This window comes from Idiotropiscis lumnitzeri, chromosome 7 (assembly GCF_059441095.1).
Source record: "Idiotropiscis lumnitzeri isolate Australia: NSW breed Sydney's pygmy pipehorse chromosome 7, RoL_Ilum_1.0, whole genome shotgun sequence".
In the NCBI taxonomy this organism is placed as follows: Eukaryota; Metazoa; Chordata; class Actinopteri; order Syngnathiformes; family Syngnathidae; genus Idiotropiscis; species Idiotropiscis lumnitzeri.
This window is the reverse complement of record NC_142397.1, coordinates 18,371,422-18,395,371: the sequence shown is the minus strand read 5'-3', so window position 1 is coordinate 18,395,371 and position 23,950 is coordinate 18,371,422. Positions and strand designations below refer to the sequence as shown.

Below are 23,950 nucleotides of genomic sequence, written 5' to 3'. Positions count from 1 at the left end.
AGCGACCAGGTTTATGTCTTTTAATTAGTACACAGTTGCCATAGTAGCATCCAGCTGGAATACAAGCAGCCCTTTCACACATAAACAATGGTACCCGTAGAGAAGAGAGAACAGGAGGAGAGTATGATTAGAGAGGAAAAGGGAAAATGTGCAACAAAATAATATATCTTAGCGAGTTTTATGTATTGCTTTTATTATCAAAATGTGACCTGTGTGAGGGTGTGACAGGTAAGACGTACAACTGCATATCTGAAAGTGGTGGATTATAACACTCTAGCTGAATGCATATTTGGATAGTTGTCTTACCTGAAATTGGGTGCAGAGGCCCATTCCAGAGCGAGGCATGCCAAATCCACAGCAGCATAAACCAGCAGGAAAAAAATGGTCACAATACTGGCAATGGTGTTGAGCTTCCCAGAAAACAGCACCAACTACAGCAAATACACAAAAGAAGAAAACAAAACAAGAAAGGAACATAAATGTCATGGGAGGAAAAAAGCCGCATTTTGCAGCATTGAATGCAGAAAAAATGTAAATCTAACTGTACAAAAAAAAAAGAAAGAAAATAATTGGTCAAATATCATTATCCTCCGCTCTGTGCAAGAAGGCCACTAAAGAGTTTCCCCAAAACACCTAAAGGGCCCCCAGACAGCCGGAAACAAGATTTTCTGATCGCATGAACCCAAACCTCATGGCCTCTATTCTAAATGGAAAGTGTACAGGAAACCAGGCACAACACTCCTTGAACCTTGAAATTTCTACCCAAGTTTTCTACATTGAAACCCATGCTCTTTTTCAACTCGCTCACTGATTAATTCCAAATTAGGTTGACCGGCTCTAGGTAAAGTGCTATTGGACACATTCATCCTTTATCAAATCTGTCTTGTGAAATTACCAATTATCTTTTTCGGTAAAGCATATGACCCGGAGTACTTGGCAACAAGACTACAGATGGAACAGATGGAGTCTCAAGATCAATGCTTGCTTGCTTAATATGCGGAACCTGAATCAGAGTGATGTAACTGTGACAAATTTTCAAACAACTTTGAAATAATATTCACTATCCTCTTTTTCAGACAAAATTCCACTATCACATACTTCTTCACCTGCGGCAGTTAAGGAAAATGAGAGGATACAAGCTCTGGAAAACCTATGCGCGTGATAACTATTTTTCATTGCGTATACGCCTTAGTTCTTGTCTGACTCCCAATGGGCAGTTGAAAGAAACTATCAAAATGCATATTGCAAAAAGAAATTTTTTTGTTGTTAAAATTAACCCCGACCATAATGACAAATGGCTCTCAAAATACAATCGCTAACCTATACTATATAAACACATTGTTAGGAATATATAACAACTCAGTAAAAACAATTGCGTCATAATTTCATACACAGCGACCGCCATGCATGCACAATGCATTCTGGGAAGGTAACGTGATATGGCTGCTGCCCACATTGCTGCTCTCTGTCAATCAAAGCAAAACAATTATGAACTATACTAGCATCAGCAAAAAGGAGTCAAAATGCCACGCTGTGCAGCTTTTGAAATTTTCAAAGTAGAATTAAGTAAATCAAGGCAAGGCTCCATTGCTTTCTGAAAGAAAGAAAGAAACAAAGAAAGAAAGATAGAACGAGAATGAAAGTAAGAAAGTTAAGAACACACTGGGAGGTTGCGCTTGGACGAGTCCACTTGACCCACGGATGTCGTCATTTTAGATCAAACGCATTCTTGGACTTTCATCGCCTTCTCCTCATTAGATAGATAACTGTTGTGTGTCTAGCTATAAACGACGGTTACAACTCAATGCATTGCCTGCCATATTTCCTCAAACACCCACGATTGACGGATGAAAACCAAGCTTGAAAGACGCAAAAGACAGGACGTGCTAGACACATATCTGGAACATGCTTTTTATTCAGTAGCTGCAGCTAAGGACGACCCTCGACCACCGGATTTGCAACAAAGGAAAGGAACAACACTAAATGCCAGTCAAGCGGCCTAAAATACAGTATTTAATGGTGAAATCTCCACTGCCTTATGACAAATGCATCCACACCGACGGAAACAAGCACGAACAAATGATGAAGACAAAGACAAAAAACATTTGATTCTTTAATGGTGGATTGTATAAGTAAAATTTTGAATTTTGTTTCACTGATTAGTATAAAATTAATACTAGAGTAAGTGGCTGCTGGCGGAGGGTGGGGTTTGCGATAAAAAATATATACACCGCTTATCTTCACAAGGGTCGTGGGCATGCTGGAGTTGATCCCAGATAATTATATAATTATTTTTCACATCATATATAATTACATTATACATTTACATTCATCTTACTCGCCATCTATTATTTGTGTATACAGTATATCTATGAATGGATGCCCATTTTAGGGACAGAGATCAAGCTATATATATATATATATATATATATATATATATATATATATATATACAGTAATACCCCGCTACTTCGTGGTTCACCTTTCGCGGGTTCAGTGCTTCGCGGGTCTAAAAAATATTCGGGGGCATTGTAGTTTCACCGAGCGGCACGAGGGGGCGCTGGAGCGGTTAGACGGCCGGCGTGCGCCGAAGAAGAGCGTGGGCGAAGAGGAGAGTGGACGAAGAAGAGCACGTCCCCCGGGCACGATCCGGGGCGACGTTTCCCCGCGGTTTGGACCGTACGAGAGCTCCGGAGGAGGCAGCCCGGCGTGCGTGACAGTTACGCCGAATAGGAGCACCTTCCCCGGGCACGGGCGGTGTCAAGCGGCCCCTAAGTTTAACCGAATGGAAGCTCCGGAGGAGGAGGGCATGCTCGCGTCACTGTAAGCCGAAGAGGAGCACCTTCCCCGGGCACGGGCGGTTCCAAGCGGCCCCTAAGTTTAACCGAATGGAAGCTCCGGGGGAGGAGGGCGGGCTTGTGTCACAGTTAAGCCGAATAGGAGCACCTTCCCCAGGCACGGGCGGGCCGAAATGAAACCGAGTTCAACCAAACGGAGACACGCTTCGGGGGAGCAGGTCCGGCGTACGTGACAATTAAGCCGGAGAGGAGCACCTCTTCCGCCCGGGCACGAGCGCAGAGCGAGGCTGTCAGTTATGAATGAATAAATGAATAAATAAATAAATGAAGAATGCCACCTTTCATTTCACAGGGCACACCGGACGGCGTACCAGCAGGTAAAAGTCGAAGTAATTAAATAAATACAAAAAGAAGTAATTGAATAAATACAAAAATAATGGCTGGGGAATAAAAAAATAAGTTATAATAATAATTTTTTTTTTTGTTATAACATGAATTTCATTCTCTCTCTCTCTACCCGTATATATATATATATATATATATATATATATATATATATATATATATATATTTATTTATTTATTTTTTTTTTTAATTTTTTTTTTTTTTAAGCATTTTTGAAGGTGCGCCGCTACTTCGCACTTTTTTTTTTTTTTTAAGAATTTTTGAAGGTGCGCCGCTACTTCGCGGATTTTCAGTTTTTGCGGGTGGTCTCGGTCCCCATTAACCGCGATAACCGGGGTATTACTGTATATATATATATATCTACAGTTCATGATGTTTTGAAATGTGTCTGTAAATTATGCTTCGAAAACAAGAATATTTCAAACAAGACTGTTTTACATCGCCTGCACTATTCCGTGTATTGCATTATGACTTTGACTGCCTCTTATTTACTCACCATACTGTATACTATTACATAAATGAAAAATTCTGAAAATAAATATATGCTGAGCTCTTCACAATTCAATAATGTGTGTGTGCTAGAGGCAAGATTACAATCCGAGTTATGTCATCAGTGAATTATTGGAATGGTGGCGCAATAGAGCAGGAAGATGAGAGTCAATGATCTTCGAGGAGCTAACGATTTCCATCTAATTGCTCCCCTTCAACTCACTGGCAGTTGAGATGGGTGAAAAGGACACAAGCGGGACAAAGAGAGAAAAAGAAACAAAGAAGGCAAGTAATGATAAACCATTCTGCCTCTTCCTCTCTCTTTGAATAATGATGGTTCTCTCAGGCCTCTAAACGGCAAAAGCTTACCCCTGTGTTTCTCTATCCTCAGCCAATCCTCTCTGCCAATAGTCTCATCTTCAACCAAAAAATGACTTCTTTAAACCACTTACATTATATTCAACGGATCTTTTGCAAAATCATTTTGATGTTTTTGCTTGGGTGAGGACTTCTGGGTAAATAGTGCTCCTGTTCATGATCTTCAAACATGTCCTCTTACGATGTAACTGATAAAGTTATTTTAGCTTTTTGTTTTTACAACTCTAATTATGTTTCCTGTCATTAATGTCAGTTGTTATTCGTGAGACACTCATTTGGCATCAATTATTTAGTTCACTAGTATTTTGGGCTTCTTCTTCAGAACATTGCAAATAGTTTTTGTTTTACCCCCATTGAGCAGACTGCGCTCTATGGTCTTCATATTCATCGCAGGCAAAATACAAGAAAATTATATGAAACTATTGTTTTTTGATTATCAATGTTCCTGGACACACCTAGGTAACAAAACAAACAGCATCCACGTGTTCTTAAACCTTTGCTCACATTAGAAAATTGGTGTGTTCATACAACAGGCATTGTCTTCTTGTCATCTGGAAATGACAGCTTAACAGTTGATCTCTCATCTCTTCTTTTGTCATCAAACCCAAAAGTGTACAGCAGAAATAAATGAATTGGCACTCACAGTTCCAATGTTAGAATTTTTTTTTTTTCGATTTTACATTAATTAATGAATTAGAATTTAAGGATTATATCGCAATGGTGTTCTTCACTTACTTGTACAAGGAACCAGGAAATGAGCACAGAAACCCAGGGGTTGCCACTGCTGGACGTCTTCTTAGCAGGCGACAGCACTTTACCTGAAGGAAGAAAAGCAAACCAACATTCAAAATTTATCGTCTTCTTATGAGATGTTGTGTCATTTGGTGTCCACCCATTTCTCTCTCAGGCTAACACGGAAGTGCTGATGCATGCTTTTATTTCCTGCCGTTTATATTATTGTAATGCCCTGCTCTCTGGTCTTCCTAAAAAGAGTATTTCCAGGTTACAATTACTTAAGAATTCCGCAGCACGGGTGCTGACGAGGACCAGAGGGCAGGCACATATTACACCACTTTTAAAATGGCTGTTGGCTCCCCATGTGTTTCAGGATTGATTTTAAGGTGCTTTTATTAGTTTTTAAAACGGACTTGGGCCATCTTATTTATCTGAGCTACTCTTATTATATTAACCCTCACGGACCCTGAGGTCCTCTGGCATCGGCCTTTTAGTTATTCCTAGGGTGAGGACCGGAACACACAGTGAGGCTGCATTCAGCCATTCTGGTCCTCGTCTATGGAATAGCCTGCCAGAGGACATCAGGTCTGCAGAGACTTTTGGTATTTTTAAGAGGAGGCTCAAGACACGCCTTTTTAGTTTGGCTTTTAAATGATTTATTTTATTATTTTAATTCAGGACTGTTGTTTTATCTACTATGATTGTCTTTTAATTTTTTTAGCGTCATTGTTTTGTCTTTTAGCATTGTTTTTCTTTTAGATATTTTACCTCCAGTGCTTCCTCGTGTGGTGCCTCCGCGCTGGGATGTGGAGCTGGCCTTATGTACATGTAATAATGTACCAAAAATTGTTTTTGACCAGCACTTCTGCCTTCGAGTCAGAGGGTCCGGTTTCCAACCTCAAATCTGGCTTTTCTGGGGGTTTTTTAAGTCTGTGTGCTTGCATGGATTTACCACAGGCACTGTGTTAAAAATGGGCAGGTTAAAGTAATTAAAGACGCTGGATTGTCCATGTGAGTGAATGTGAAGGCTTGTCTGCCAAAAATGTGCCCCATGAGTGGAGAACAGGCCAGATTGTGTACACTGCCATTCACCTAGAGATAGACTCCTGCTCACCACTGAACCTGAACAGGATAAATGTGTAGGGGAATGGTTGAATGCAGTAATAAGATGTAATTACCTGAATTGTTTATGTCAGATTTGTTTTAAACTTCTTAAAATAAAGCTCAAAGTTTTTATTTCAAAAAAAATATTCATTAATGCAATATACACTGTGGTGGTGCATTGAGGTAAAATCACAAAGATAGCTTTATCTTCCAGACACACTAAGTCTATACCTGACTGTAAAAACAAAAAGAAATACATTAACATGTTTCTGCCCAAAAATGGACTGCAGTAGAACTAAAGAATATTTTTATGGCGCCAAATTATGAATAAAATACAAATCTATACACTGTATATCGTTAACCACAGTTTTAAGTCATTAGATTGACTGATATGTTTGTTATTAAGTAATTAGTTTAATGTCTTAATTCATTGGTGCCTCAATTATTTACTTTGCATAAAGTACAAAAAACTAAATGAAAATCGTAAAAATGTGAGCTGTTAGAAAGTGACTGTGTGAGTTCTTATAACATCACCTGTGAAAGTATATACAACATACCATTGCAATGTGTTTTGAAAGAACTAGAAAGAAAATGTGCTACGTACCAAACAAGTCATCTCTGGCCAATGCGTAAAGGATGCGTGAGGCTCCAATGAGGTTGCTCATGGCTGCTGAAAGCGTGGAAGAGTAAACTCCGATGGTGACAAAGGGGTTCCAGACATTGATGTCTCTCAGGAAACTGTAATCTTTTTGAAGCAGCACCCTGGAAGGGAAAAAACATAGCAATCAATGATTCAAATCACCCAGACCCTTTGGTTTCCCATTTTTATTTGCACTTTTACCACATGTAAATGTTCTAACTTTCCTGCTTAGCTGCATGATCACACAGGATGGTGTCTCTGGGTGCCTTTTTATCTGAGAGCAGTTTGTTGTGCATCAGGGGAGTGTGAAATATTCTCTCTTGGGGTCAGTACTACCGAACACGGGTCACGTGAAATAAAAAATTGCACCTTGTTTCGGTTCTGAAAGTCATCTTTTTAAATAGTGACCGTTTTGGGAGTGGAAGCGTTGGTGATTTTCCATGCGTACAGGTCTTCTTTAATAAGTGTTGAAGGCGGCATTTTCAAAAGTGGGGATTTTGGAGGTATGAGGATTCTGTCTGACGCCAACGATTTATACCTTATGTTTCCAAAAAAAATCCTTAACCATTTTTCTAATTTCATTTTGGTGAAATAGCGAAATCTTGTGGCCAATCATGTCTAGCGAATATTACGTACAGCGTCCGCACATTCAAATTCATTCAAATGATTAATTTGATCCTAATTATTTTCTTTCACATCCTCATCCGACTGTTACTAACCAGGCTTGGTCCGAACTAATTATGCATTGTGTGGCAGGCTTTTAAAAAGAACGACGATAAATAAACAATTAAATGATAAATATGATCATAGTGGAGCCTCAAGTTACATGCCTCTTTTTAAGTACAATTCGCGTTATGCACAAATGTTTCGCGGCAATATTACCTCTAATTATATCCTATTGTCAACAAACGAACGGTCTTGGCATGGACAAGTGGATGGATCTATGTTGTGTTTCTTCTTGCTGCGTATTTGTAATTAGTAACATGAATATATATACATTGCTGTAAACTGAAAAGTAGTTGTATCTTTCCGCGGCTTGAGGCAGAAACCGAAAGCTGTTTCATAAGTAGGCGGAGGTTCCACTAGACTTGGCGCTATATCGACTTTTGAAGATAAATTTGAATGTTGTTGTAGACGATTTTTTTCCCGACAATTTTTATGAATATGGCCGGAGGGTTTTGAGGCCGGAATGGTACCTCGGTCGCGGCCGGACAACGAGGGACTGACTGTCAAAAAAGTGCCCAGCTGTGGCTATCGCTAGAGTGCGAAACATTTGTTTCCAAGAAAATAGTTTTCGTCAGTCGTTTGGGATTGGTCTGCGTTTGTGGCGACAGAGGTACAACAAAAAGGGTTTGCATGTCGCTGAGTTTATTTAAAGCTCATTGCAACTACAAGCAGTAACACAATGAACTTATTTGGGCATCTCAAAAAGAGGCCTCCAGCCGAGGGTGTGAAAGGCCAAACTTTAAACAGGGAAGAACCAACAAACTCCCGCTAAAAAGCAGCTTGCTGTGGAGGAGTAATTCACACAAGTAAGCACATATGCCAAGAAAGGGGCATGTTAGAGAGCGATCAGCAAAGCGTGAGAGTTGTCCATCGCTAAAGATGTGGCGCCAATATATACAGTGGAGAAGACAGGGTTTCTCCACCTGTATTATATAGGCTTTATTTTTCACTATATTCAACGTTATACCTTTAGAATCCATCTTCACCAAACACACATTTGCTCATCTGTCACACATTTAAGTAAGAAAATAACTAATTTGCCACATTTTATTATTTGTTCTCCCATTGCTAATGGCTAATGACACTATGTTTACATTAAGTGATATATGGTTTGAGCATGAGTGGTTTTTTTTGTATCAGTGGATTAGCAGAAACACTTGGCCAACAGTAACAGTAGACCTAGAGGCTTGAAAATGAGAAGTATACCTTCAATCGTTAATACAATACGGCATTGAGCTGTGTCTGAAAGAATGGTATGGAACATATCCATTTTTTCCAGGCATAAAAAGAGATGATGAATTTATTACCTTCACATCAGGGATCAAAATCAAGTGGCTCAAAAGGTGTTGTCATTTTAAACTCAGTTATTGTAGGGGCAAAGTGGTTTTTCAAATGAAAATGTAGAGAGCAAAGTGATGATTGTTCTGCCAAGGTGCCTAATGATGAGCTCCATGAAGGGACTCACTCCAGAGAGCTACTGTGAGTAAGTGTGCATGAGTGTGACTGTGCTCACGTGTATTAGCGCACAAGATGCTGCACTCAACATGGAGGCAGTGAGATCCGAGATGAAAAAACACAGCAGGATGTGCATGATTACAGCTGGCTCCCCACCTCCTTCCAATACAACACAGCCAGAGAGCGGAATTACAGTGTGAAGCATTTCTCACTCTCTCCTGATCCCTCTCAATCTCTTGTGGTGTTTCAAAACATGCATGCGCGAGTGCATACACACCTGTGTGCGCACACATGGAGGCAAACACAGAATTTTACCTGAATTCTGACATGAAGAAAAAAAAAATTCCACCCCTAAATTGCTTAACCAAATGAATGGCAAGGCAAGTTTATTTGTATAGCACATTTCATGTACATGACAACCCAGTGCGATATTAAAAGCATTCCAGAAAGAGAAACACATAAGTATGTATTTTTGTGTAGCACTTGGCACACACTCAAACCCAATCCATTGTGTTTTCTTCCAACATTATCTACTCCTGACTCATGAGCATTGAATCAAAACCGTTGTTGCTCTCTGACTGATCTTTTTTGCAATTCATATGTCGAGATTACAGTAAAAGCACAGTTAATGCATTCTCTCTCATTCTTGTTCTTTCTTGCCTGCTTGCTATGGTAATTAAGAGGCTCATCACGTCAACTTTAAGGTCCACTGATTTTAATACTTACCATTATGGCCCTATTAGGTATTGTTCACTCGACTTGAAGAACTGAGCACACTATTATTATACATGGAGTCCAAGTGGCACTCACTTATTTGAGATGCGCCCGTACACGACCATGTTCTGCAGCATCTACTGAGGTTGAAAGAAGAATAGTACGTATAAACTAACAGAAATTAAATGTCCCAAAGTAGAACTTCTAACATTGAATAAAATATGTTAGTGGATGTAGATTCATAAACTTTACCATAGGAATGAATGGAAATATAAATGATACAGAGTCGAATTGTAATGACATTTAGCAGTGTAATTCATTTCTGTTAGGATTATTAGAGAAAATAGTCCAGTGAAAATATCCATGTGATTATGATGCTCAGTCGAAAGAGCATTAAACTCTTAATTCTCTTTCAGGGTTGTGGGTTAACTCTGTCACAGAGTCGATTAAAATTCTCCCTTTGATTGAGGTTTTCCACAGTTGGCAAGCCCAGTTGGTAGAGCATGAGACTCTTAATCTCCGGGTGCTGGGCTCAAACCCCACGTTGGGTGTTATATAGTCTCTGGTGGGATTGGCAACTCAATTGTTAGAACCCGAGACTCTTAATATCAGGGTTGAGGGTTCAGGCCCCACGTTGGGTGTGTTTTAATCTCTGGTAGATTTAGCATGCTTTCATTCTGTCACATGGGTAGATTATGAGACTCAGTCTGCGGTGGATGATACAACCAATCTCTGCGTAGTGTTATTGTGAACCGTGTTGTTAAATCTCTGGCAACTTTGGCAGTTCACTCATTCTGTCACTGTGGATTGAAAATCTCCATTTGTGGTAGGTTTTCTACCCGGCTAGCTCAGTTGGTAGAGCCTGAGACTCTTAATCTCAGGTTTCTGGGTCCAAACCCCACGTTGGGTGCGAATTAATCTCTGGTAGATTTGGCACGTCAATTAGGACAGCATGCGACTCTTAATCTCAGGGCCGTGGGTTCTAAACCCCACGTTGAGTGTGATTTAATTCCTGGTCAGTTTCGCGTGCTTTCATTCTGTCGAATCGGTAGATTATGAAACTCAGACTATAGAGGATGATAACCTTAATTTCTGTTTTGTGACCTGCATTGTTAAATCTGTAGCACGTTTGCCTTCATTCTGTGACAGTCAATTGAAAATCTCCGGTTGACTCAGTTAATCAACCTAGCTAGCTCAGATGGTAGAGCATGAGACTCTCAATCCCAGGGATGTGGGTTCAACCCCCCACTTGGGTGCTGTATAGTCAATGGTAGGATTGGCGTAGGATTGGCAACTCCGTTGGTAGAGCGTGCGACTCTCAACCTCAGGTTTGTGGGTCCAAGCCCTGCGGTGTGTGTGGTTGTCAAAGAAATAAAATAGTCATATTATCAAGTTTCAAACCTATGCTTACAGGTCAATAGAAGGTCACAAGTGAACATGTACCTTTGTGATTCAGTGTTAATAGAAGTGCCTGAGCTGGCAGGAAACCGAAAAACAGAGGCACATCTCAAACCGTTTAGCACAGGAAACTGGTCAGCTCAAATTTAGCAGAAGTGTCAACCAAAAGATGTCTTGCAAGCTGAAACTGTTAGAATAGCAAGAAGCACGTGGACGGGTGTGAAAAAGTCAGTGTTCAAATTTTTCATTTTGTATGAGTTTGCATATTCAAATTGCTTTGCTGTGATGCAATAAAACATACAGGAGCAGGAAAGATTTTAGCTTTTCTCTGGGCCTTCTCACTGAGAGTTACAGCGGACTGCTCCTCACGAGTGACAAAGACAATCTTGGCTGGTTGATTCATTTGTGCAGGCTTGTCTAGTTGTTTTTACAGAAACTTCTCTGACAGTGGTTTAATCTCTGGTAGGTTTAGCATGCTTTCATTCTGTCAAATTGGTAGATTATGAGACTCAGTCTGTAGTGGATGATACCCTGAATCTCTGCGTCATCGTTTCGTGACCCGCGTTGTCAAACGTCAGGCAATTTTGGCAGTTCATTTATTCTGTTACTGTCGATTGAAAATCTCCACTTGTGGCAGGTTTTCTACCCGGCTAGCTCAGTTGATAGAGCAGGAGACTCTTAATCTCAAGGTCATGGGTCCAAACCGTACGTTGTGTGATGTTTAATCTCTGGTAGGATTGGCACCTTGGTTGGGAGAGCATGCGGCTCTTAATCTCAGGGTGCTGGGATCAAACCCCACGTTGGGTGCTATACAGTCTCTGTTAGGATTGGCATATCACTTGGTAGCGCATGTGACTAGGAATCTCAGGGTTGCGGGTTCAAGCCCCATGTTGGGTGTGAGTTGATACCTGGTCAGCTTCGCGTGCTTTCATTCTGTCAAATCGGTGTTGTTGCCGGACACCATAAACATCTTGTCGAAACCTCCTTTTCTGGTCAGCGTTTTTAGAGTCCACCAAACGCTGTCGGCTTCGGCCGAACAGCAAACCTATCAGCTGCGACTCAAGATAGCTTGGCGGCTAGCATTGACGTAGCGGCGAAAGAAATTACTTCCGGGACAACGAGCGACAGGGCGACGCTTTTTTTGTTTTGTTTTTTTTTTAAATCAGTACTGCGTGACCTACTAGGGGCACAGAGCGCAGCTTTGACAATCTCAAATTTGCGTTGTCTGAGATTGCAATTTCGTACTACGACGGAAAAAAAGCATGTTTCCCAGGGTAACCCCCTTAGCATCACACCATGCCCCACTATTTGAGAACCACTGCCCTCGGTCAACATATATTTGCTCTTGTGAGAGAGGTGCCATTGGTCAAATGTGAACGCCATAATTCAAATCCTGGTGCGCAAAAATCTGATTGAGACCAACTGAAGAGGTGGTCTCTATCTGCTTGCAAGCAAATTCTGTTTTGAATTGGACCAGCTGAACGAGTGTGCGTGTACGTGATGATAACATGGACCAGTATTGTCAGATCAAAAATATATTAAAAAAATGTAAATCACTAACAGTTTTAAAAGTCTTGATGTTGCATGGCATATCTTGAAGAAATTATATCCATTTTATAAGCTCTTCATGACAGCTCAGTAGGAAAAATAACACAACAAAATAGTATATTGATTCAAGTAGGGCTGGGCGATAAACGGAAAATTTACCGTTACAGAAATTTTATACAATGACCGACATCATTTTGCCCATGTCGGTATATTCGGTGTTTAAAAAAAAGTGTTGTTTGTCTGCGGCTATATTCATGTCCCTTTACAGCGGCTGTAGTCACATGACTCCACCCAACTGAACAAAAAAAAAAGGAAAACAGACACGGTCGTAGCTGGCGATTCAAATCAAGAAGCGGCTGACACGGCTGAAGACGAAGTAACGTTAGTTGAAGTTGTTCCTGTTGCGCTTGTCCCAAAAAGAAATTTGACATCTGTCGTTTGCAAATGTTTTGGGTTCCATAAAGACGATGTTTGAGCAAAAGAACATGAACTACAAAGTGCGTCGTAAGCACCTGAAACAGCGCGTCCAACCTTTTCTTTTTCACCAAACACAACACAACCATGCTGTTGACTTGGAGCTTGTGCTAAAAGTTCAAAGTGAGAAGCAAGGTTGGACAAGTGACAACAGCCCATAACGGAGGCGACACTATACGAGAGAGCGTCTAAGAGGTGGACGCAATAGCCTAGCACATAGCTAAAGATAGAGCTCCTCTGGCTACAGTGGAGCGCACAGGATTTAAACGCCTCATGAAAGTAGCCGACAAGAGGTCCGCAAATATTTGTCGCAAACCGTACTTCCCAATATGGACAACATCGGGACGGGAGCTTAGACATGTCAAGCATTTTGCATCCACATCCGACTTGTGGTCGAGTCGCAACATGGATCCCTGTTTGAGCCTTGACTGTGCTTTATATAGACAACAAGTGGCGACTGCGCACCAGAGTACTCGAGACGGCACATTTTCCCGATGATGCACACTTGTTTATTTGCATTGACTTTTTTCCCATTTTATTTGCCGACCACACTAGCTCCTTTGCACATGGCATTATTTATATTGTTTACAAGAGACGTTCACACAAATCTAGGCCTTTGCACATGGCATTACAGCACCTTGGCGCAATCTATTTGCAGAAAAGATTTTGCGAGAGGTACTCCTTCTCTCCTGTTCTTTGTGACATTGTTCAAGTCATGCAAAGCAAGCTATTTGGAATGTTTATACAAATTATTTTTGTACTTTTATTTTTCATTGAAAGTAATGTGTACCAGTTGTAATAATATGCATTTTCTGCATTTATTTTGATTTTGGTCCACGGGCGGAAATTTATCGTGCATTTATCGTTATTGAGGTAAAATTGCTTAATTTATCGCGATATTGATTTTAGGTCATATGGCCCAGCCCTAGATTCAAGTTTGAATTTTGCCACACAATACATCATAAACACTGTCCAATGATTGTGCAGAAGCTTAATATAAAAGCTTTTTTGCACCTGCTGACGCAATGATAAAAATGGTATAGGGATCAAGGACTAGGGCAGTGCTTCTCAATTATTTTCTGTTACGCCCCCCTCTAACAAGAAGAAAACAATTTGCGCCCCCCAACCACCACCCACTCTCCGCCGCAACTATAAATGATGGCATTTTGATTGCAAAACAAAGCTACACCATAGAGTTAATACTTGCTGTGCACAATGGGCTGGGGAACGCCACTGCCAACTGCCGGAGTGGATGTGCAATTACACTTTATTGTAGTACAGCGGAAAAAAAGCATGTTCCCAAGGGTCATACACACCCCGCTCAGCATCGAACCCCCCCTCCCCAAAGGGGCCTGCCCCACTATTTGATAAGCACTGGACTAGAGGAATAATTCAAAGTGTTTGGTCCAGACAACAGTTCCAACAAATTGAACACTGCCTAAGCGTCAACCATGATAAAGAATTAAGGTTCTGTGTTAATGGCCCACAGGGGTGTGATGTTTGGGTTAAAACTGATGGTCTCATTATTGGTTTATCTGATGTGCAGTCAGGGCCAAATAAATCTTGACAAGTTTTAGATTTGCAAAGTGGCTTTCAAATAAAAGGTTGTAGCATTGGTGACAGTGACTACAAATGCTCGGTTTGGGTGAAAGAGACATGAGATAAGAGAAAGTTGAGGCTACAGTTACAGTATATGGTCCATGTTGGATGAGTGCAATTTCCGCAGTATGTTTAATAATTTTGTGTAAATTTATTACCAATGGAATTATCGTGTATGACTGTGGGAGCCTGGATATTAATTATTGATCCAATCATCTGTGTGAAATGAGCAATGAAGAGGGGAATTAAGGTGTGGGGCAGAGAGTGATGGATTAACAGAGCTTGCTTAAGGTAAAAAGGAAATAAATCAAAATCACTTAAACGGAGTGACAGAAATCTTACTCCCGGTTTTTAGCATTCCTTGAGGCATGCTGCTTCAATATTTTAGTTTACCATTTATTTTCATAGACTCATTTGTTCAGTCAAATACAGATCATGTGTTTACGGATTTCTATCCGCATATAATCATGTTTGCCCATGCAAATCAATGTACACATTTGCAGATTTTTGTTACGCATTTGTGACTTCAATCACGCATTAGTAGATTCTCGCTACACATTAGTGAGTCCAGTCATGCATTTGCAGATTTATGTTACACATTTGTAGTGATGTGAAAATGAAGCTTCAAATTTGCTTCATGAACCAGTTGTTGTATTTTTGAGTCCTCTAGATGGCACAGTTGGTTTAAATAAAGGGTTTAAAAAATGGCAAGTCAGTGTGCTTTCAGCCCAATGTTGACCAGAGAGTGCCATCGACAGGAGTCCAAAAATACTACAACTGGTTCATGAAGCAGATTTGAAGCTTCATTTACCCATCACTACACATTTGTGACAGTAGTTACAGATACGGTTTCTTTTTACACATTTGTGGATTGAAATACACATTTGTAAATGGTATTGCTGCAAGAATGGTCCATAGCCGATCCCTGCGTAGCAACGTCGACACACAACTTTGAACTTGTACACATTCCTTTCCCTATTGATGAGTTTAACAGGAAGACCATAATGTTCCCAAACAGGAGACTTCAAAGTATGGCGTGGACCTTCAAGCTCTGGTTTGTTTCCATATGCCATAAAAAAGGCACTCATCAATGGACTTATCATTTATCACGGCTTGTGGCATGCTACCTCATCATCTGTGCCGCCTCACTCTTGAACGCGTTTGACACTCAATAGCTTGCGTGAAAATTCACAAGTGAGTTCCCAGTAATAATAAAAATTGGTATAAGGGCTGTCAAACGATTACAAATTTTAATTGAGTTAAACACAGCTCAAAAATGTATTATTCATAATTGGTTGCATTTCGAACTCTCTCCAAAATATGCCATATTTTATACATACATATATTCAACAAACGCATGCTTTGCGTTGAGATGGTAATTTAAACTTGAATAGCTGCGGGGGAACTGAAATTCCTTCTCGCCATGAGTGCAAATCACCACCCAACCTGCTTTTCTTTCAGAATTACTTATATACATGCATATGTCCACTAGGGCTGAATGATTTTAGGAGAAAATTGTATTGCTATTTTTATGACAGATATTGCAATTTCCTTTTTAGTACAATGTGATTTTTTTATTATTTATTGTCGACTTTGTTAATGTTGATTTCTGCCATTAAGTTCTAATTTGCCACATCCTTTTGGATTAATAATGAGCTTTTTCTTTTAATAAAATGTTTGGATTTCACTGAACCCGCTGTAATGTTGTTATCATATCATTATCAAGATATTTGGCAAAGATATCAAGATCTGAATTTTTATCCATATCGCCCAGCCCAAGTTGTGTATTATCTGAGGCCTTGAAGAAACCACTGAGTCAACTGCATGGAAACAAAGGCACTAGCACCGAACTTAAATTCCCTTACTGCTGGGATTTAGTGTTCATCTTTAACCCCACTTTACCATGACCTTGTAGGTACTTAAAGAGTAGAGCTGAGCTACACTGGGGGCAAGAAAGAGATACAGACAGATAAACTAGAGGCAGAGCGTAAAAGAGAGGCAAGGGGAGAATTGTAGGAGGCAGAGAGACAGAGCGAAAGTGAAAGATAAGTGCTCTCAAGGGAGTTGACTGTGGTTAAGGATTATTAAATGGAATCAATAAATAACAAGATCTCTGTTTGTATACACACACACACGCGCGCGCACACACATTTTCATATTCAGCCCATGTCTCTGTTTAGGAGTCTTGAGCATTTTAAGCATTAACTGTGGTTTCCTTTCTTCCCCCCTCGCATTTGGCAATGTGTTGCTACCTCGCCTACAAAACATGGACAACACTCTTTGGTGCACTTCCATGAAAGAAAGAAAAACAAGAAAAAAAAATCATTGAAATGGGTCTAAAAATCATCCGAACTCATTGGAGGGCTCTGGACGTAGCTGAAACAATCAGTCATTAAAAAGAACTGTGCAAACCAGAAACCGCCAGAAGACTTTGCTCACCAGGAGTGTATTGACAGGTGCAACAAAAGATAATGGCATCACCGTTTGTATCCTGGCAGGTTTCATGTGTTCATTTTTCAAAAAAAATCTGGACCATAAAAATAAATAAAGCTGCTGTAATTTTTTGTAAAGATTATGCATTATCACATTTATTAAATTATTTCAATGACCTTTGTAAGGTTTTTAGTCTTTGCACCGTCATCCAAATTACTGCACATTGTACATTGATTATATATATTATTACTTTATATAAGAGAGATTAGATTAGTAGATTACTTTATATAAATGTCAATTATGGAAACAAAAAAGTAAACACAATTTTAGCACACCCGATATATTGATGAGTTTTTGGAAATATAGATTAACCTTATCCTGAAAAAAATTACAACGGCTCTAAATGAAAAGAGAGTGGATTTTCTTTTCAAGCGTATGATAAATGGTTGGATTACAATTCACATTTAGTACTTGCCATGTCGAGAATATGAGGTACTCATCAATCACCTTGAACATAAATCCTAAACTTCATTGTGCCCATCATGGAAAACACATGACCAATGGGCTGGCAAACCATTTTTAAAGGCCAACATCTCAAAGTGTCACCCAAATCCTTCTTTTATTCTCCGTTCTGTCCATTGCACTTCATCACACCCTCTCACTCTCTGACATTGTAAGATTTTAATTCAGATAGGCAGTCGTGACTGTATGTTGACTGTTGCTACTTTGTATTTTTGTACATAAAGAGTTACTTTACTTTATTTGAGTGTCCTGTCTGCTTCTGGTTCAGAATTCTGTTCCTCAAGTGACTGTACATTGTGACCAGTTATGGACCCAGCAGACTCAAACATAATCCATCACGCTATCAGCACTCTGTGAGAACTCCTTGGCAGACACGCGCACCTCAGGTTATGGACTCCATTTAGAACATCTCCCCCAACATCAACGTCAATAGCATTGCGCTTCCTGTCAGATGTTATCAGCTGTTCCAACCCCTCCCACAACCTCCAATCAGGGAGTGAGCTTCTCACCTGCCGCTGCTCCGCATTTTCACCAGGATCCCAACATTCCGTCACCCGACCATTATTTCAGACTTTTTCTTTTTTGATATGCCTAATGTTTTTGATCCAAACTTTATTCATCAGGCATCCGGCAAACATCCGGCCTCACAATAAGTTGCAAACAATATGATTAAATTAATTATTTTAGATTATGAAGTTGGACGAAAAGTAACTTGTTTGCGGACTGTCTGAGGAGCTCCAAAATCAGAAGAACCAGAGTCTCTCGAGCAGTTTATCTCTCTTCTGATTCAGATTGACAATTGCATCAGAAAAAGCCGCCGGAGCCCAGCCTTCCACCCCCGTGCTATTGCTTCTTTACTGTCTCTTCACAAGCTCCGAGATGCCTGCCTCTGCCGGGGAAAAACCAATGCAACTGGGCAGAACTCACCTATCCCAGGAGGAAGTCACCAGTCGGGTTGTGGATATGAAATCTTTGTGGAAATTCTGGCCATTTTATCAACAAGTGCCCACCCTAACCCAAAAGCCCCCTTGCGAGCCAGTCCATGGACTCGCCCTGACCAGTAAAAGCCATTGACGGAAGCCCAAGAAAGTATCTCTTTTCCTCACCCCTTCGTGTTCTGGCGGTGACTTACTTGTTGAGACTGTGTGTTGTCAGTTGCAATGCAGTTGCTACGGTCCTTATGTTGTCGATTTTATTGTGTGATATCGAATTGGGCATGGCCTGTTGCTCTGTGACACGTTGTAAGAAAGTCAAGTTTTCCTCTGGTTCTCACATGCCAGGCCCATGGTAACGCTCCGAAATTAAATAAGAAAATGAGTGGAAAAAAAAACAAGGCATTATTGGTAGTAATCTATGTAGTCGTGAACTAGGCGGAAATAAAAGAAGAAAGGATTGAGATGACTGGGAAAAATATTCCAGATAGGAACAGAAAGAAAAGTGGAGCGATAGAGAGGCTATTGCTGATTCTGGATCTTATTACATTTTGGTGGCCAAAACTTCAGAAAGAAGGGAAAAAGAGCGTGAATAATTCACACATTTGAATCAAATCTCAAATCTATTATGGCGGAAAACATCGAAAATCAAATCAAAGCAACTTCATCTATTTCATCAATTTATTTGTCCAATTTACTATGTCTCACAAATTGGGACACAACCCCTCCTTTACTGCTTAAGCCAACATGCCATATTACACTCAAAGATATTCCTTTTTCAATGCATTCAATACTCCAGCCAATGCAGCAAATAAAACATCATACCGTATCTACTATGTAGAATGTTCATTCCTTTATGGGACAAGTGAGTAGTACTGAGCAGTTTGTAGAAATGGTGATTTTTAACATATTTGCAAAAAAATCATTCAATTCAAAAACAAGTAACTGACATGTTAAAACAATGTTACCAAGCCAAAGTTAACAAGAGGTAGTAAATGCTCCCGCTACGGAGCATCCGACAATTGATAATAATGGCATAACAGTGATTGCGGTGGAACGGCTTTCTGTCAAAAAACATCACAATGAATTTAACAGAAATTAGGGATATCTGACACTTTTTTTTTCAGACTGATACCAGTAAGTGTACTCAACTCTCAAGTACTCACAGAAAACAAGTAATCAATACCACTGCAACATTTGATACAACAAAATTCAATTTTACCAATGTCATATAATTTTAAAGAAAGACCTTTTTTTAATTTGGTACGAAAGGCAGAACATTCACTCTACAATAGATACATTTAAATTTATGAAAAATTAACAGTAGTTGTCTTTGTTCAAAAGGTAGAGGTACAAAATACATGATTCATGAAATGTTAAGCATGGCACTCTGAAGATGTAAAATAGTGCTCGGCAATACAGCCAAAAAATGTATCACGTAATTGTCAGCTGATATTGATAAATGCTTGTTGTTATAATCTATTCAAAATGAGAAAAGAAATATTAAATAAATGTAAGAAAAAAATAAAGTACAATCTTCCAGATAAAAATTAGATTCATATTACAAAATATAGGTATATACAAGTACAAAAAAAATAGTACTAAGCACTGAATAATAACAACATTTCCTTTTTCTCAATCAATGAATGGAGGTAAATGTGTAAATAACGGAGAAAGTAATCAAAAACTAATTAATTTTGATAACAAAACAACCCAAATAATGTAAGTATGAGAATAAACCATATTAACATAGATCGTACTTATACATGATAAAAATTGAATTCCATTTTAACGATCACATAAGAGGATAGACATTCAAAAGACAAAATTGCTCGGGCAGACATGTAGATATGGATTAGGAAAATTAACAGAAATATTGTGGTAGCAACACACTAATAATGCACTATAAGCATTAAGATAAACTTTGTAACCATAAATAAACTTGCAAAAATTGCATCTTATTTGACACATTCACATTTGAAACATTCTGTCAGCCATGCATGCCATTTCTGTTCTAATACTTAATGTACTCTACCGGCCACAAGAGGGCGCCAGTGACTGTAACGCTAGGCCTGTATCGGCCCGATACCGTACTCGCCCATCTCTAATGGAAATAATTAGATTGGAATGCGTCGCCATGTCATTTTAAAATTTAAAATCTTTTCACTTAAGGGGGATTTCTTCAATGAAATTTACAAATGACCATGGAAAGTCTGGACGTATGCAAATATTAAACTGGAGAATGAGCTTGATCAATCCATCTAAAAACCAGAATGAATAAAGCATAAATGGTAGAGCCAATAGAATACAGACATACAGAAGGTTGAGAAAATGTAATACATAAAAAAAAATGAAAATTAGATGCAGTGCGTGTATGTGTGGGGCTGTCTTTATTTTTAGCAGATGAAAGACAATTCAAGGGATATGTGGGCTGAACAAACCTCCACGAGGCTGCATGTCAGAGATAGCGCAGATTCAAACTAATATAATTATCAAGTAATTTATTAATAGAAATGCTTCTGTAGCTCCGGCCGGATTAGCCCACAGGTCATTGATGCACAACAACATCGTGCAGCAAGAAACACACATGCATATTGTTTACACTCACCAAATACACAATTTGCATTACATGAGGAGCAGAGGAAAAAATGTCAAATAAAAAGATTTTTAAAATGTCAGCCAGAGAGTTCCACAATAGTCGCTACTAATGATGGAAGTTAATTATAAATATGTAACAGTAATTCAATTAAAAAATTGATTTAAAATGTACAATAACGGTTGCTTTGAGTGGTCAAACACACACGCACACACGCGCACACACGCACATAAGTTTCATAAAATGGGACATGGCAATCTGTCATGCCTGGCTAGCTGGTCACAGGAGGTTAATAGATTTTCCATATCTCATATTGGCTAAGTCTTCATCGCCACCATCGCTGTCCCTTTCACCGTTCTGTCATACCACTTATGGTTATCTAAAAAAATGACTAAATATGAAGACATTCTATTAGGTAACCTGGAAACCAATTGCAAGGTGTTGTAAATGAGCTTCATTTGGTTCCCGATAAACTACATTTTCTTATTCTGTTAATGAGAGTGAAGTATTGATTGTGATGAGGATGATAAAACGACGAGATGACTGAATACAAATGTCTGACTGGATGTCATTTCATTGCTCAAATATCTCTCTCATCATGGTAATGTTAATTAAACCAAAACTGCCTAAATTGACAGCAAACGAAAAGTTGCAACTACATGTTCTCTGGTGATACAAATTGCAGAATGCCATTCGTGAGTACATAAAGTAAGACGTTGTTTGCTGCAGTAGAGGACAAAGAAAACTATTTCTCTCCAGTACTGTATATACCTAAAGTGATGGAAAGTGATTGATATGACATATCTTTGGCTGCCATAGCTAGTGCATCAATACATCATGTTAGCCGTGTTTGCTTCCAGCGGTTGGAACTGAATGCAACTAGGCTGTGTTCATGTGTTGACGTTCTCATATTTCACAAGAATCAGCATACTGACATTTTTTTATTCTGTTCCTGTTGACTTGTGCCTTTCAGTGCAAAAGAGATTATTCCATGTGGTGATTTCTTTTGCCGAAATAAAACATTTAAATTTCGTATAATGGGGAGATCCAATGACCTATGACAGGAAAAAGTACTCACACGTTTTTTTGATTTACTAACCAAGAAATGTCTTCAAATATTCTACACTGACAAATTGACTTTTAACAACACATGTGATTCATGGGAACACGTCTATGGAATAGATTGTGACACCAACTTGCACAACTTTTCCCTACAACTAGAAGCCAGAAAACACAACTTATGTTCAAGGAGCTTAAAGATTAGTGGGAGGTTCAGATAATAGTACGGTGCAAGAGATTGAGCGTCGTTATCGGCTGTTGCTGCAAAACCTGGTTCTTACAGTCAGCGCTGACATTATTCATCTCTGCTGCTACCGTGGAGGCTGTGATATTGTCGCTCCCCACGAACATGGCTGAGCAATTATTATGTTTTTAGAAGTGTACAATTGTTATGCACAACAATCATCTTCAAGAGTTATTCTCAAAGCTCCCTGACATTCTCTTGAATGCACTATTGACTTGTTTAAAAGATTTGATGCAGAACAACAATTTAGAAATGCAGAGGTTAGTTTGTCATTAAATGTTCCTCTGGAGTGAAGCAGAGCAGGTAATGTATATTAGAAAGCATGACTGCCACCATTTGGACGACTTGCACAATTGCAGTGAAGGCGGCCGACTTTATCATTGGAGCTCAAATGTCATTCTGCAGACCTTTATTTATTGTATTTTATTCATTTATATTGTTTGAAGCACAAACAACAGAACACATGCTATGATATGCATAAGTTCAACTTTCAAACCACATTATCATCAGAAATTATTTTAGTAAGTAGATTCCTGGAGAATGTAAATGAAACCAACTTATATTCTTTCTGAAATGTTTGCCTATCCTTGGAAAGCGGCAGTGCATGGATCCTTGTCCTGATATGTAAACAGGCGGAATTATGACATGAGAGATGATTTTTTTTTTTTGCTTTTTTAGAAGCTTACATTTTAGTCCATGAAAATGTGTTTGGATTTCCTTTCTTTTTAATGTAATGACAATTTTTTTTTATTCTTGTGTCAGTGGACATAAAGTAAAGATAGCACCAGATAAATGGAAGATGAGTTTAGATTTCCCTTAACAATTCTAACACAATTGGGCACTAGCTTTAGTTGTTCAATATGCAAATATTTCTAAATAATCTAACAGAAATGTGATATAGCTTGTGTTTTTTTCAACATTTCCTCAGCCAGTGCTTCTCTATTATTTTTTGTTAGACCTCCCCGAAAGAAGAAAATAGTTTGCACCCCACCAACTCTCCGCCACGACGAGAGATTAGATAGATAGTGTTATTTGTTAATAAAATTGTTATAGCTCTGCATAAGAGTGTATCCATATTAACAAAGAATTCTAGATCAACTTACAACAAAGAATAACTTTATTAACATTGTTTTTAGTCTTCATGCAATTTATTCTGATCAGTAAAAAAAAAAAAAAAGGGGGGGGGTGTTCTCTACGGTAGCACCACCCTCCTGGCTGCGCCAAACTATTAGAGGCGAAAATACAATTGGATTTCAGATTTATAAGTTCAATTACTTGATAATAAATCTGTGATTCAGATTTTTTGTAGTATATTTGTTTGATTTTTTTGTGTGACAGATGTCAGAGTGCAGTGATTCTCCAAGTTTGGTATGCAGCCTCCCTCTAGTGGTGCGCAAAAGAATGACTAAATTAAGTGATCAAACTGTAATTAATATACTACTGGTGTTTTTTTTTTTTTAATCCAGTACAGTGCTGTAAATTTGTTAACATTTAAGTACAACACGTTTGCACGAATTCTTCCTTGCAGTTCCTTGCTCACGTGGTGTTCAGTGAATCTTTCAATAAATCAGGAGTGTGAGTCTCAAACCTGCTCCATGTACAAAGTGCCTCTGTGAGGATCGCTCCCCAGCCGGGGCTGGGCAGCGGTGTGGGTGGATTCTTAAAGCGCAGACAAGGGAAAATATGGTAGGAACAATATTT

General features: G+C 39.2%; 1 protein-coding gene across 2 annotated transcripts in view; it reads right to left on the bottom strand.

Moving 5' to 3' along the window:
• The window catches only part of LOC148333841 (solute carrier family 12 member 9), a 69,054-nt gene that overhangs the window by 25,634 nt on the left and 19,470 nt on the right, over nt 1–23,950 (bottom strand). For both annotated transcript variants that reach the window (XM_088300503.1, XM_088300501.1), the window contains 3 exons: nt 6,514–6,671; nt 4,806–4,888; nt 307–431 (listed from right to left, as the gene is read on the bottom strand). In XM_088300503.1, coding sequence (XP_088156629.1) covers nt 307–431; nt 4,806–4,888; nt 6,514–6,671 — 366 coding nt within the window. The remainder of the gene's footprint in view (nt 1–306; nt 432–4,805; nt 4,889–6,513; nt 6,672–23,950) is intronic.